The sequence below is a fragment of the Hydra vulgaris genome, chromosome 11 (assembly GCF_038396675.1).
Source record: "Hydra vulgaris chromosome 11, alternate assembly HydraT2T_AEP".
Lineage (NCBI taxonomy): Eukaryota > Metazoa > Cnidaria > Hydrozoa > Anthoathecata > Hydridae > Hydra > Hydra vulgaris.
In genome coordinates, this window is record NC_088930.1 from 5,628,275 (window position 1) to 5,645,500 (window position 17,226).

General features: G+C 27.5%; 1 protein-coding gene across 3 annotated transcripts in view; it reads right to left on the reverse strand.

Moving 5' to 3' along the window:
* Positions 1–10,096: 10,096 nt before the first annotated feature.
* The window catches only part of LOC100214129 (activin receptor type-2A), a 30,860-nt gene continuing 23,730 nt past the window's right edge, over positions 10,097–17,226 (reverse strand). For all 3 annotated transcript variants that reach the window (XM_065809880.1, XM_065809879.1, XM_065809878.1), the window contains 3 exons: positions 15,525–15,663; positions 10,414–10,544; positions 10,097–10,339 (listed from right to left, as the gene is read on the reverse strand). In XM_065809880.1, coding sequence (XP_065665952.1) covers positions 10,160–10,339; positions 10,414–10,544; positions 15,525–15,663 — 450 coding nt within the window. In that variant the 3' untranslated portion in view covers positions 10,097–10,159. The remainder of the gene's footprint in view (positions 10,340–10,413; positions 10,545–15,524; positions 15,664–17,226) is intronic.

The following is a 17,226-nucleotide window of genomic DNA, read 5'->3' on the forward strand; positions in this document are numbered from 1 at the left end:
TTTGATCTTAAAGGAAAAAATCTCATAATTCTTATAGAAGTGCGTTGCAAACTGTTTATACGATTTAATAGAAAACTACCTTTTTGACCCCAAACTGGGCAACAATAGCTTAGATGGTACAAGAACAAGGAATAGTTAATTGATATTAAATTATGTTGGGGAACATAGTGTTGTATTGATGACAGCATACTATTGGCACGTGAGAGTTTTTTGTTTAATTGAATTAGTTGATTGTACCATAATAGGTTTTTACCCCGAGGTATTTCATATATTTAAATGGGAAAAGTCTTTTGCCGTTAATTCTAATTTTCACATTATCATCATCAATCTTTTTTTTAGAGTGTCAAAAATAATTATACTCAGTTTTATTGATATTTAGAGAAATACGGTTACTATTTATCCAATGACACAAATGATGGAGATCTGAATTAACTTTTTTACAAAGCTGCGCGAGTGTTTTATTTATGCATAGAAGATTAGTGTAGGCAGATTGTTAATATATATTAAAAACAGTAAAGGTCCTAGAACAGAACTCCGTGAGACACCATACCTAATAATTTTATTTGTGGATTGAAATCCATTTATCTAGACAAACCGAGTACGATTTTTAATATACGATGAAAATCAATCATTAGCGATATCCCTTATACCATAGTGATACAATTTTTTAATTAAAATTTTGTGGTCAACTGTATCAAATGCTTTTTGGAGATCAATAAAGACGCCACAAGCAAAAGAACCACTATTAATTGAACCAAATAATAAGTGCATTGGATACATTAATTTTTCAAGAATTTTGCTTATATTTGATAATAATGATTTTGGTCAATAGTTATTGCAGTCAAGTTTTGAGTCCTTTTTATGGCTTGGTTTAACAGATGCAGTTTTTAAAATATTAGGAAATATACCAGTAGCGAATGAGAGATTAAATAGTTTAGAAAGTACTGAGGAAATATCATTAGCAAGAAGTTTTAGAATAAAGGTTGGAACGCTGTTTGGACCAGAAGGCTTGCCATATTTGAAATAAAAAAGGAGTTGAAAATTTCCTTGATTTAACTGAATTATGTATTGTTTGAAGATACACAAGATGGGTATGAGATATCATTCGAACATATATTCAAAAGAAATACGTAGCTCTCAATTATAATTATTTAATTATAATTACAGATTTTCACTATATATTTAAAACATAAACGATAAACATATCATATTATCATAAATGATAATATATCATTTATGTTAATATATGATATATGATATCCTTAAAAACTGCTGACTGAAAGTTGTTAAATGTCGACTATATTCCTTAACGCTACCAACTTTATTTCTTAAAAAAACGACTAAAAGTTAAAAATACCCTTTTTTAGGGGCTATTTACCCCTTATTTAACTCCTTTACATACACACACATACACCTCCTTATGTGCGCCTGATGTTAACAAGAATAATATTTGAATTTGTCATTGAAAAAACAACATAAGTTATTTTAAACGAAATTAAATTACATTTTCAAGATCATTATAGGTAAATACATTGTTTGCTGTAACAATAACATTAGTCACCTTTATCTTATGCAGTAGCGTCATATTATATTTCTTTAAAAAAACACATAAGTCAATCACTTAAATTGTTTTAAAATACAACAGTTTTTAATTTACCAAAGTTCAGTATTTTTGACTTATGTCAGTTATTGTTCTTCAAACAACCGATTAATTTTTAATAAAGGACATCATACCGGTAACAAAAATAAATGATGTAATAAAAAACAAAAACGAAAAAAACTTTAAAGACAAATTTGTTATAAATATTTTATATATTATAATATAAACATTTATATATTATTGATTCTCAAAAAAAAAATATAGATTTACATATTATATGAAATGTTAACCAATAAAACGTGTTTTTACTGTACAAAAAAAGCTTAAAAAATTATAAAAATTATGCTTCAAAAATTTTAAAATGTTCTTTATACTTTTTAAAGAAACTCATTAAAATTTGAAGAAGAACTAGAATTGATTATAAATTTAAAAGAAGATAAATATGCCAAGTTTATTTAAATGCTATTGACTAATGCATATATCACAACGAAACCTCGACTAATCAATTAAAATAAAATACAAACTAACCCATTAAAATATTAAAATTAAAAAAATCTGACTTGCAAAAAAAAAGTTTTGAAGTAAAAGTTTTACTTAAGAACAATGTTTTACCGTAAAACAAGTAAAACTTAGAGACTAATTAACGCAAGTTAAATTTGCGACGACAAAAGGTTAAAGAAAATAATACGTTTATAAAATGATTTAAATTATTTATATAAGCGAGAATCATTTTACTTATAAATACTGCATAAGATGAAAATAATAAACTTTTTTTAGTACAGTAGAATCTCTCTAATTCGAATATTATGGAGAAAAATTAAAGTTCGAATTAGAGAGATTTTCGAATTATTGAAAGTTGATTTTTCTTAAACACATTTCACGGTGACTTTGATTTAATCAAATTATGTCATAGACATATTCTGGCGACAAAAAGTCTATTCAGCTTTAGAAAATTTGTAGAGTGCACATATGTGTGTGTGTGTGTGTGTGTGTGTGTGTGTGTGTGTTTGTGTGTGTGTGTGTGTGTGTGTGTGTGTGTGTGTGTGTGTGTGTGTGTGTGTGTGTGTGTGTGTGTGTGTGTGTGTGTGTGTGTGTGTGTGTGTGTAATATTCTAAATGCCATAAATGATATATTAGAACTAATGGTTAATTCCTATTGAAATTTTGTATATTTATTATTATTTGTTTTTTATTATACTATATAAATCCTAAAACAATAATAATGATGTGTGTACCCTCTAGTCAAATAGGACTTAATACTACATTTACTTTGTCCTATGTAATGTTCCAGTTATACCCAACAGTTTTTTTTTAATTTTATAGGACTTTTTGACTAGGGTTTTTAATTCTTATAGGTCCCCTGCAAATCTAATAAACTATATAATCATCTCATGAGTTCAGTAGAAATCCAAAAAAATTGAATTAAAATATGATAAAAATACCATAGGGTTGAAATGGATATATATCGTTAAGCAATTTTTTTCTTATAGATCTTATAGGAACCCTATAATTTTTACGAGCGTACAGTATTAATCTTATAGCAGTCCTATAGTCCTACGACATATTTTACATGCCGTAGGATTTTAATCTATAGGATTCCTGTACAATCCTATAAGACTTTTTGACTAGGGTATAGCAAATTTATATTTATTTGAATTTATAGAAATTTTTTAAAACCTATAGGATACCTTTAAAGTGACTATTGGATTGCTATAGGTATCTTATTGGTTCTATAAAAATCTGATAAAAACCAATAGGATACATATGGGAATCCTAGAGCAATCCTATTGTTCTTACAAAGATCCTATAGGATTAATAAGATTCTTGATATTAAAAAGCATATATGAAAATAATTCGTAACACTCTTATTTAATGTCTTGTGGAAATCATACAGCCTGCATTCAACAAAAACGAATGCAAAGTAAAATAATTAATTTCATTAAGCAAAATATGTATTTTATGGAACGCTTGCCGAAAAGGTTTGTTTATAAACATTAATAACTTATAGACGCTTATCTAAAATTTATTAAATGTTTCTCAGACTTTAAACATTCATATTGCATCAATAACTTAAAAAAGATATGTTGGCGATAGTTATTTATAATTTCTTGTTTTGATAATGCAGACTCTTTCTTTAAACTCACAAAATACAGTCATTAAATTTTCAACATCAATTTAATCTTTGTGCTACTAAAAAAAATCGTTTTTGTGAAGATTGAAAATAGGGATGTTACGGAGCTTCTATTACGGCTCCAAATGGTCGGATATTCAGAATAATTTTTTACCTTTGGTTCCGATCATTTCAAATTTTTTGAACATATAAATAGAGTATTTATACTGAATTTTTAAATATTATTGTAGGTGATATTCTTTCAAGAAAAAACTTTTTAAAAAACTTAAAAAATAAAATTGTTAAAATTGTATTAGAGTTTTATTTTGAACAATAAATATTTTTAAGAGACTTAAATTCAACTGTATTACTTAGTATATTGTGTGTAAATGTGTGTATCAGATCTAATACCAGTATCATTAAGGGGTATAGGAATAAATTAAATTCATTTCCATATTAAATATGCTAATATTACCTGTGTTAGTGGCCTCAAAATTAGGTTAAAACCACTAAAATTAAAAAGGGGCTTGACTTTTTGTCAAAAACCTCACTTTTTGAGATTTTTTCCCCAATAGAATTCATATGAAGTTTCCATGATAAATTTTTATCAAAACTCACTACTTAAAAACTTGAGTTTGCCTTTTGATATTAGTTTTCCTAATTAGGAGATTAGGAGATTAGGAGATTAGGAGATTAGGAGATTAGGAGATTAGGAGATTAGGACATTAGGAGATTAGGAGGATATAAGACAAGTGATATTTATTTTGGTTGGTTTGCGGTAAAAGGTTAATTTAGTTTTTTAACATTAATAAACAGTAAGGCTATTGACGGGTACCCGTGCACCCGGGTACCTGCTTGTTGGTTACTGACGGGTAGCATTTTCAAATAATGGGTAACCGTATTTTCATAAGTTTAAAATTCATTTCACTCATTTTTATAATTTAAAACAGTTAATCGTAATATAAAAGTTTAACATAATTAATTTGATATATGAATGAAGATCTCAAAGATTTTGATGTTAAAAATTATAGTAGTTTATTTATCACCATCAGAATTTCTAAAAACATTCAATATGTTAGGAAAGTTATTTTTTGTTTTTGATTCAGATACTTATTATTACTCAATGATTATTATTTTTACTTCTGAGTACGACATTACATAAAACAAAAATTTATTCAACATGTTTATTAATTTGTCTCTCGGACTAATATCTTTCAAAACCTGAAAGATGGAAGATATATTTATGCTATTTTAGCATGCAAGAACATGTACATATATGCGACTTCAATACCATAAAAATACGTTTTCCCGACTGCCAAGCATGAGGTCAATTAACGGCGTGCATCTTTGGCACCCAAAACATTGGAGACGCTAGTATTTCTAAACTTTAATTGGGAATTGTGTAACCTGAACACTTAGGGTAAAATAAAACTTAGAAAATGAGCATTTCTAAATAAGTAACATAATTAAGTCAAAAGTCTTTATTGACTGTTTATCAGAACAACTTTTATAAAAAGTATTATTTTGTTAACGAATACTCGGGTACCCGTCCGTTCGTCACACTGGTACCCGGACAGGCATTTCCACATTTTTTAATAGCCCTCTTTTTGGCATATAAGACATTAATTTTTATTTTTAAATTCTTCTTTTACTAGACATTAATAAGAAAATAAAAAAGACATCTACGATTAAGATAAATGTTATTAGATTTGATGATTAAAATAAATCATTTATGAATAGTAAAAAAAAAAAAATTAAAAAAATAAAGTTTGTATCCATAATGTTCTAGTTTTTTTTTTTTATTAGAATGGAAAATTTTACGGCACAAAAGCTTTGGGCAGGTCAATGAAAACTCCGAATGTAAAGCAGTCTTCTTTAGATGAAGTAAAGTTATTTGAAAATTTGATTATAATTTTATGGACTCATTTATTACGATATATTTATCATTTATTATCAGATCGGGTAACTTCAAAAGAAAGTTTTCTAAGTGCATTTTTTAACGGAATCAAGTTTATGTTATGTTATTGCATGCGATTCAACTTTATTTACTTTAAGCTATTCAATGACTTGATAATTTAAAATTCAGGATAAAGTAGTTTATTCACTGACGTCACTTAAAAAAAGAGACGTATCGTCAGCAAACATTATTAAATTTTGCATGGGTGATTAGGCACCAGCGATTTTCAACTTTTTTTTTTTTGAAAAACCAATTGCTTCAAGCGTGAGTACCTTTATTAGACCATAAAACTATAAAGAGTAAAATTTAAAAGTTACAAGTCTTCCCAATTCTTATTTTAATTTAATTTTTTTAAATATATAATTCATTATGAAACACAAACTAGAGTGAATTATAATTAATGAATTTTTAAAACGAGTGTTGGTGGACAACATTTTCCCGCGTATTTTCATATATAATGAAACGTAAATAATTTATTTGTTATTTTTTATAATTTTTTAGACATTTTCGGGTTCTGTAAAAATGGGCTGTTTCACATTTTCATTTCAGCGAATAAAATTTATTAAAAAAAAACATTGTTTGTTGCAACTTATATTTTAATAAACAGTTAACAAAAAAAACTTTCAGATATTTTCGATTTTAAGTTAGAAAAAAAAAATATTCATCGTTTTAGCTTAAAAACTTTAACTTAATGCTAAAAAAAATTAAAACGTTTATTTTTTATGTAAGCATAACGGCTATAAGCATACCTAGGCTCAGATTTTGTTAAAAAATAAGCATTGATAAGCATATTTTTGAGCCTTAATAAACCATTTTGATACCAAAAGTTATATATTTTAGGTATATATTTTTTTTAATTTAAACCATTTAAACCAATAAAAGAAAAGTTCATACAGGCTTATGTTTTGTAACGCAATGAAATCAAGAATTTATGATGTCATTGCAAAGCAAAACATAAACTTTTATTTAGTTTTTTGTTGTTTACGTGTTGTTTTTGATTATTATATTACAACCAGGGCCGTCCCAGGGGGGGGGGGTAATAAAATTCGTTGGGGTAGCCCCCCTACAAATATTATTCGTCGGCAAAATAGATACTGGAGTCGGCGAAATCGGATCTATAGTGGGCAGTCGGCAAATGTCGACCACCATTTCTTTCTTTTTTTTTTTTTTTAGATAAGTTAGTCGGCAAAAAACAGATGCGTCACCCCCCATTTAAATCGCTTCGGGACGGCCCTGATTACAACATCGTATTTTTTTTGAATAATATATTTTTAAAAAAATTCAAGTTCAAAATCAAATATTTAGGGTAGATTAGGGTAATATGAGCACCTTGGAGATATGAGTATACTTAAAGATTTATTAGATGTAAGCAATGAAGTTAAAATTGCTTTGTATTTTTTGAATCGATTTTATGTGGTGATAACAGAAATCAGTGTAGTTAACGTAAATTTATATGCAGTAATTAGCGACTCTCATCTAATTAAAACTCTACTAAATTTTTTGCGTTGTTAAAATAATATTATCACGCATGAATATATTTTTTACTTTAATTATTTTAGCATAAGAATTTGGCGCATGAATATATGTGGCGCGAAATTCTTATGCTAAAATAATTAAAGTTAATTTTTCATAAAGAAAATGTTAGCTAGAAATCTGTTTCATTTTTTTTTGAAAAACCATGCATAGAAACATTTAGTTGTGACTTTATTTAAAGATGCCATTTTTGAGTAATATGAGCGAGCTTAAATTAGCCAGTGATTTTCATTGAAATTACCTAGTTTAAAGTCCTAAAATCGCAGTGGTTTTAATTGAATTTTGAATAAAAACAAAACATAGTAAAAAAATCTAATATTTTAACAATACTAGATATATATTTGTAATTTAATTTCAAGAAGTTTGAGTTTTTATCGTTCAAAGGTTCGAGTTGATAAAATTAAAAAAATAACGAACCAATTTTTTTTTTGTTTTTTTGCAGAAAACAAAGTAGTATTATTTCAATAAAAAGTGGCTTAGAATTTGATTTTTTAATGATAAGTTTTGTTAATAACGAATCATTATATTCCAAACATTAGTTCTAATTGTCAAGTTGGTACTTTTTACTTAAAGTTATTTTTTTGAGCTATTTTAAAGTGCTGATATTACAAAGTGGTCTGGGTAATATGAGCACTTTTGCTACATTTTTAAAACCTCTGTGTTTTTACGAAAAAAATTGCCCAAATATCTAAGTGGATCATGATTAGTGATCCCTAAAAATTATTTATTCTCAAAAGTTTTGGATCCAGCATAATTATTTTTGAAAATATTCCACCTTACGCTTAAGGTGCTCATATTACCTTAATCTGCTATTTGAAAGTTTTTCGAAAATGTGTGCGTTATTAATTTTTCGAAAAGTATCGAAATAAGCTTATCTTATTAGAAATATGTTTAAGGTTAATATTTTTGAACCTCTCAGAGCTTTTTGCATAAGCATACCCAACAGTGACGGATCCAGGATTTTTTGGTGTTTGAGGTAGCTAACTTACGGACATGGAGCGAACTCCAAACATTTGAATGTTTACACTTACGTCAAATAATTGCAAAAAATTGCGATGATTGGAGGCTGGGAACGAAAAAGCTCTTTAACTTATATCTTCAAAAAATGAGAATAAGGCATAGTAAATATTCTTTAGTGTAACTTTATCGACATAATGACGAATTATCGAAAGCATACCGTTAGCTCGAGATAATTTCTTGCTTAGTTCATTGATATGAAAGTTCTATTCAATTAATACACCAAGATATTTAATAACTCTTGAATATATAGCCGTTTATTATTAATTTTGATTTCAATATTTTTAAAGAAATAGTTTTTTCTTGGAGATGAAAAAAAAAATCAGTTTTTTCGGTATTGAGACATATAAAGTTAGCATTTAACAAGCGAACTATAACTTTTAGATCCAAATTAACATTTTTACATAAAGAATGATACGATTTGTTGATGTGCAAGAGATTTGTATTATAAGCAAATAAATGAACTGAAGAGAAGTGAACAGAGTTGATTAGGTCGTTAACGTAGATTAAAAATAAGAGAACCTAGAACAGAATCTTGAGTAACACCACACAAAACTGATTTATTACTAGAATTGAAACCATTAATACCTACAAATTGTTTTCGATCTGGAAGATAAGATCGAAACCAGACATTTACAATACCGCGAATTTCATAACGATCTAATTTAGAAATCAAAATACTATGGTCAACGGTATCGAAAGCTTTTTGTAAATCGATAAAAACAGCACAAACGAAATGACCAGTATCAAGCGCTTTTCTAACTTTTTTCGTTATACTTATTAATGCATGGCAAGTAGAATGTTTTGATCGAAAACCAAATTGAAAATCATTTAAACAATTAAATGAGTTTAGAAAAGAGTACACTTTAGAATACATAAATTTCTCAAGAAGCTTACTAATGTTAGATAAAAGAGGAATAGGTCTGTAGTTTGCATGAAAGTTTAGAGCCATTTTTAAATATTGGAATAACGCGAAATAATTTCAAAAATATCAGGAAATGTTCCATTCATAAATGAGGTATTAAAATAGTTTAGAAAGAAAATTTGAAAATTCATAGTTAAAATCTATAAGAATATTTGCAGGAATGCTGTTTAGACCTAATGATTTTTTTGGTTTCAATTTAGATATAAAAGATGAAATTTCAGAAACATTTATTGGAGATAATAATAAACTTTGTAAATTTGCACATATTATATTAAGCACAGCATACAAACTTAACACAACATCGAATTCGAATTCTTCGAAGAAAAATGGAGAGTTTTTCTTCGACGAAACCACAACGATTTTTGAAATCAATTAAAATGTTCAAAATTTAACATACTGGATATTTTTTGCTTTTTATTTTCAAAAATTAAAAAAAATATAGTGAGTAGGTATTATTTGACTGACTTCAAATAATCCTACAAGATTATATAACTTAATAAAAAAAAGGTTATATAACTTAATAAAAAAAAAAAGCCCGCATTTTTTATAGAGCCCAATTTGGTTATTATTTTTGTCTTTTTTTAATTTTCCAAAATCCCAGAGAACCTTCAAAGATTTTGCGCTGTTTAACTATTAGCTAGTAGTTAAACTCCAATTAATTTGTAAAACTATAAAAACATAAATAATTGTAATTATAATAAAGTTATATTAATTATAATAAAAATTATTATACATTTAAATACAGTATAAATATGTTTTATAAAAGAAATATATGTGGGATGATATATGGAAAAATTTAACCTATAAAGATTTTTATGCTTCTGTCTAAAAATAATGTTTAGTTAAGGTAGATATTTGTATTACTCCTAGCGCATAGAAACACAGCTTACGCCCAAAAATGGAAACAAGATCATTACCTAATTCTAATTTGGAGTTTAAAAAATGTCTGAAAATCTTAACGCACGCACCATTATTTTTCAAAAACAATAAAAAACAGAAAAAAACAGTTTAAAATGGGTCATAAATTATGACCAAGCAAAGGAGTCTTTACAGTTTCTTCCTGCATATGTAACGCTGTTTCTGTTAATGTTTGATCTTTAATTGCTAGCAATCTTTCATGAATACAGTTTGCTGAAACACGAGCTTCAGGATCACGATCCCAACATTCCTCCATAGTAATGCAAATCATATTCAAAATCTATAGCGTAAATGTGTTAAAAGTAAATTTTTAGAAAAAAATTCTTTTTAATCAAATAATAATTATAATCAAACCGTGTTATTCCTCCATTCTAAGGGGATAGGCGGTCTCACATTTCGGTCAACGACGCAATCCTTCATTTGCCATATACTTGGGTTTTCACCAACTTGGTCAAAATAAGGTGGTTGGTAATGTTTGATTACCTCTACAATGTAAACAAAATAGAATACACAAAAAATATAGACATAAGTTGAACATTTTTTATGCTAAAGTGTTGTAAGACGCTTGAGTACATAAACTACAATAACGCATAAGACACCCTGATACACGACCTATTAAATAGACAGGTCTTTGTGATTTTAACTTATATATAATAAATTTGTCCCTGTGTAATATCCTCAATTAAATTTTCATGAACTTTTAACGAGCATCAAAAAACAGATTCTTACTCTCAATCAGCAGATATTTTTCAGGTTTATTTAATTTCTTTAAGTATAAAAAAGTACCCAAATGAAGCTGATAAAGAGAATAAAGACCAAATTTTTTTTAATATTTGTTTTATATATTTACAAAAAAAGGGAACTTGTTCAAAAAAATGTGTAAATGCCATTATGGCATAAAAGTTGCATCAAATTGCAAAATTAACATAAATCAAAAGGTTTTGCAAAAAGAACTTTATGCAAATAGAAAACAACTGAAATTTGATATACACCAATTACTAACTTTTATTAATAACAATTTAGCAGAACTCTGCTTTCATGTCCAAAAGAACTATGCAGAACTATAGGGGATGAATTTTTTAGTATTTTACCTCATAATAGAGATTGGGAGTCAGTGATATCATAATAGAGACTGGGAGCAGTTATCAGATCATAGAGGAAGCAGTTGTGAAACGTTTAAGACAAATTATTGACAAAATGAAATTTACTACCTGCATAGTTTTTGAAAAGAAAAAGCAAACTGGCAAAGCCAGCTAAAGATTATTTTTTATCTATTTTATAGATTAAAGAAATGTGAACCAAAAAAAAAGGTTGAGTTTTTTCTTAAACATTTAATTATTCTTAAAACAAATAAAAAATGAAAAAAACAGCCAGCACATAAAAATTTGAACATTTAAACATCAAATAAATCAATACTAAAGCAGTAAGAATGAATGTAACAAAACAAAAAGGTGGTTACCATGACTGCAATTTTGTAAATCGTTATAAACTATTGATGAATATGTGAAAGTAACAATAATATATAGTATTAATTTCTATAGTATAGAAATTAATACTATATATATTTTCATATATAGATTTTCACATATATATTTTCATATATAGATTTTCACACACACACATATATATATATATATATATATATATATATATATATACATACTATGTATATGTATGTATATATATATACATATATATATATATATATATATATATATATATATATATATATATATATATATATATATATATATATATATATATATATATATATATATGTATATATATATATATATATGAAAAGAATTAAAAGTTAACAATTAGAATTAAAATCTTTAAAATAATAAATATATGATTGAAAAAAACTTGTAGAAATAATAAATATTTGATTGAAAAAAACTTGTAGAAATAATAGAGTAAAACCAGGTCAAACCGCACACCATATCATTTCGCACACTGATTGAAATTATCAAATAAAAACTAAACGGATATGGCTATGAAAAAAATAAAAATTGATTCAAATACAGAACTATCTCCTCTGTTGGAATTGATAAAATTATATGCCAATTCAACTCCATTTTTTTCTTTTTTTATACAACTTTACCAGGGAGTCAAAAAATTTTATAAATTTTTTATTGTTGCAAACAAAATGTTCGCACTGAAACTGATATAAAAATAATTTTAGCACTATCTTGTTGGAAATTTAATTTTAATTCTGATAGTATAATTTTTATGCAGCTGGAACAAAAAGTTAAATAAAAAATCAAAAAAGTAAAAAAAACTATTTTTTCTGATAAAACCGCACACTCGATTAATTACTTAGTTTAGTTTTTTGCAAGTAACTAAGTGCCTATCTTTATCTAATTAACTTAGTGTTAACTCTGGTTTAAATATGAATGAAATATGTTATTTGTTAATATAATAAACTCTTACTCATTAAAAACCAATAAGTATATTATTTCTCAATATAATCATCACTCACTCAATTTAATTTAACTCACTCACTTTAACATGTCAACTAAAAAAACAAACAACGGTACTCTCAAATGAAATAGAAAGATTGATGGTGCATGCGTTCCAATTACTTGGTGACTGGGGTTATGGTTTAACCTGAAATAAAATCCTAGAATTTGTATGTGGCTACCTTAAACATGAAGATCAATTGCACTTATTCAAAAATGGCAAGCCTGGTAAAGACTGGTTTTATGCCTTTATGAAAAGATGGTCAAAAGAAATTTTAACAAGAAAAGCGGATAACTTAGCATCTAAAAGAGCCGCTTGTTGTACGCCAAAAATAATTAATAGTTATTTTTAATACGTCATCAAGCAATATCAACAGACTGGTATCAGGTTTTTTGGGTGATCAAGGCAAAGCAACCATAGTGTGTCGAATAGGGATAAGACATGCATTTAAACTTACTGGCAACGATGAAAAAATTTATTATACTGTAAACAATTGCTGCAATGCTGATGGGCATTTTGCACCACCATTTGTGATATACAAAGCCAAAGAAACTTTCGTCCTGACTGGGCAAGAGATGGTCCAGTTGATACCAAATATTCAATTTCAAAATCAGGTTGGATGGAGCACGATACATTTATTGAATGGCTCGAAGAAGTATTTATACCCGAAACAGCAAATTGGTAGTATTCATGTTTTAGTATTAGATGAACATACAACTCACATAGCTTTGGAAGCGGTATTGCTGGGCAAAAAACACAATATAATCTTGATTTGTTTACCAGAGCATTCTTCACATATTCTACAATCATTGGATAGAGGTGTCTATTGTCATGTCAAACAAGCATGGAAAGAAATTCTTACAAAAGTATTACAAAGACTCAAAATGTAAGAATTTAGATAAACAAAATTTTCCACCGTTGCTCAAATTGCTGTATGAGAGTGGTAAATGTTTTACACGCTTGCATGTAATCGCTGGTTTCCAGTACACTGGCTTATTCCCACTTAATAAAAACAACATAAATCATAAGGCGTTAGCAATCACACAAACGTTTAATCTAACTTCATCATCTTTAGCAACCTCTGCAGCACCTACACCATTTTGCTCAGATACAGCTTCATCATCTTCAACAGCAGCCACAGCACCTACTCCAACTACACACCAATTACCATCTTTCTCAACTACACCAGCTTCTAGTTTTGATAGGTATTAAGCATGTGTTGAGCGTTGCAAAAACAGTATCGAGATGAGTTGAAGCAGTTTTTTCAAGCAAGAAATCAATCAAAAATGTTAAGAAATCAAAGCAGTGCAACATGTCAAAACTTGGCAGGAAATGTATTACCGAAGAAAATGTGATCAAGTTCCTCAAACAAAAAGTTGAAGAAAAAGCAACAAAGGAAGCTGTGAAAGTTGCTAAACTTAATGCAAAGCGTAGACTCTCTATGCCAAGTACTCAAATGCCTGAGCATAACAATGCTGAGCAACCTCAGCAAAACAATAATGAAGAACAAGTACCAGCAGCCAAACAATTAAAAGTTGCAAAATGTAAAAAGGGTAGAGTACAGTTACACACAGAAATGTTGCAATGCGAAAATTCAATGTGTCGGGAATGGTTGTTCAAAGAAACATGTTTACCAAAGAAATATGTAGCTGGAACTAAACTTTTTTGTTGCAAAAAATGTAAAAACTTTAATATAGTTTCCTAAATATGAATTGTGTTAAAAAAATAAAAATAAAAAAAAGTTAAAATTTAAAAATTTAATGTTTTCTCAAGTGTGCGGTTTTATCAGAATGTCGCCAAAAACCGCACTATTTTTTTAACCGCACATTTAATACAGTGGTTTTCATAAATTTAGACGCACTCATTTTTTTTACATATATGTAAGAAAATACTTAAAATAAAAATTAAAAAAAAGTGCAACCGCTATGTTTGATATAAAAAAAGGAGTGGTTCAACGATAATAATATCAAGACAATACTGTGGCCTCCATACTCACCTGATTTGAACCGATTGAAAACATTTGGGCTTGGATTGACCGTGAATTCTAAAGGTTCAAATTTCCACACTTGGCCAGCTGAAGGGCGTCCTTAAGGAGACCTGGTATAGGGTCCCAGAAGCAATGTGCAAAAATCTTGTTGAGTCTATCCCTAGAAGAGTTCTTAGTTGTATTAAAGCAAAAGGTGAATACACAAAATATTGATTGGTTCATAAATTACGCCTCCTAATGTATCCTGTGTCTAAATTTATGAATAATTTTTTTAATCTTATTTTTTTAATACCATGTAATTGTACCTAATTATTACTTAGTATTTGTATTTTTTTTGTAAATTTTTTCAAATTTTGTATTCTGTATTTATCTAATAAATAGAAAAAAAACTAAACCAAAATCTTTTTTCATTATTGTTTTATCGTTAAAAAACCAAAAATTTCTATTTTCAAATATGAGTGCGTCTAAATCTATGAAAACCACTGTACTTTTGATAATTTTTGTTTTTTTAAACATATATTTATATTATCTTATGTAGTTTTTTATTACCTATCTGATAAAAAAAAATGAAAAAATGAAAAATAAAAAAGTTATTTAATTTTTATTGATAAGTGTGCCGTTTGACCAGGTTTTACTCTATATGATTGAAAAAAACTTGTAGAAATAATAAATATATGATTGAAAAAAACTTGTAGAAATAATGAAATGAACTGAAACTTTTCCTTTTGCTATTGAACATAAAATACTAAGCAGTGAGTTTTCTTATTTTTTATAGACTTTAAAAACTGCTATTTAAAAGAGGCAGTCAAAAATAGAGAGGCCCTCATTAAAAGAACTAGCCCAAACAAAGACTGGGTTATATAAATGCAATAATAAATAGAGCTGATTTAATAGCAAGGTTATCAGAAAGAAACAATAAAACATCAACATAAGAAAACGCTTTATTATGTTAAAACAATGATAAAAAATATAACATTAATGAACAATAAATGAAAACATAAAAACAAACAAAAACCTGATTCAAAATTGCATCTTGAAACAAGTTCCCATATGATCAGAGCAGTTGAGTAAATATCCATCAAAAAATATGATTCTGAATTGAACACAATTGCCCCATCTAATATTTCAGGAGCCATATATCTTCTAGTACCAACCTAACATATTAAAATGAAAGATGAAAAAAAAAAAAATGTTTTTTATATGATATACTGCCTGCCCAAACCCAAACAATTAATATATATTATTATGCCCATCCTCCACCCCCCACCTATTTCAGTTAATGTAATCAGTGATTTTTCTGCCAATCTGTACAAAAAATCAAAATATTTTGAAAGTTTTTTATTTTTCAAACTTTTAATCATGTAACTGTTTGGTAGTGTTGTATTTTCATTATTAATGTATAAATTTACAAATAAACAAAAATTGCAAACTTGGCAATTAAAAAACTTACAATAAGATTATAAGAATGTAAAGAAAAAAAAGAAAGAAAAAAGTAAAATAAAGGAAAAATTATTTCATGCATTAGAAAAAAAACTTTAAATTTCATAATCTAGCATACTTTTCAATTATTGTATTTTGTTAAACAAAGTAAATTGAACAAAAAATGAAATTTGTCTGTTTGTTTAGATGCCATAAAGATCTTAAAAGCACTTATTTGTTCTGCACACGGATTAATTAAAGGAATTTCTGTTCTTCAAGATTCTGAACTCCAAAACCAGGGCCAGATTTACACTCTCGGGAGCCTTAGCTGAATCAATTTTCAGAGCCTTCAAAAAAATTATGCAAAACTATTTTGAATAAAAATAAGTTTTAATTTTCTAGTAGAAGAATAAATGCTGAAAGATTTACTGTTGCATTGTGGGTTACACATTTTTTGAAACTTAATAAATCATCCAGTTTCTTCAAAAAGTAGAAAACACAAGCTAATTGAACCAAAAGTTCAATATGATCACACTATTATCATAACAGTATTACACAAACACACAATAAAATATCACACAACCACAAATCACACAATTACAAATCACACTAAACAATATCATACAATCACAACTCACACAATTACAAATCACACTAAACAATATCATACAATCACAAGTCACACAATTACAAACTGCACTAAACAATATCATACAATCACAACTCACACAATTACAAATCACACTAAACAATATCACTCAACCACAAATCACACAATTACAAATCACACTGAACAATATCATACAATCACAAATCACACAATTACAAATCACACTAAACAATATCATACAATCACAACTCACACAATTACAAATCACACTAAGCAATATCACTCAACCACAAATCACACAATTACAAATCACACTAAACAATATCATACAATCACAAATCACACAATTACAAATCACACTAAACAATATCATACAATCACAACTCACACAATTACAAATCACACTAAACAATATCACTCAACCACAAATCACACAATTACAAATCACACTGAACAATATCATACAATCACAAATCACACAATTACAAATCACACTAAACAATATCACTCAACCACAAATCACACAATTACAAATCACACTAAACAATATCATACCATCACAACTCACACAGTTACAAATCACACTAAACAATATCACACAACCACAAATCACACAATTACAAATCACACTAAACAATATCATACAATCACAACTCACACATTTACAGGTCACACTGTACAATATCAC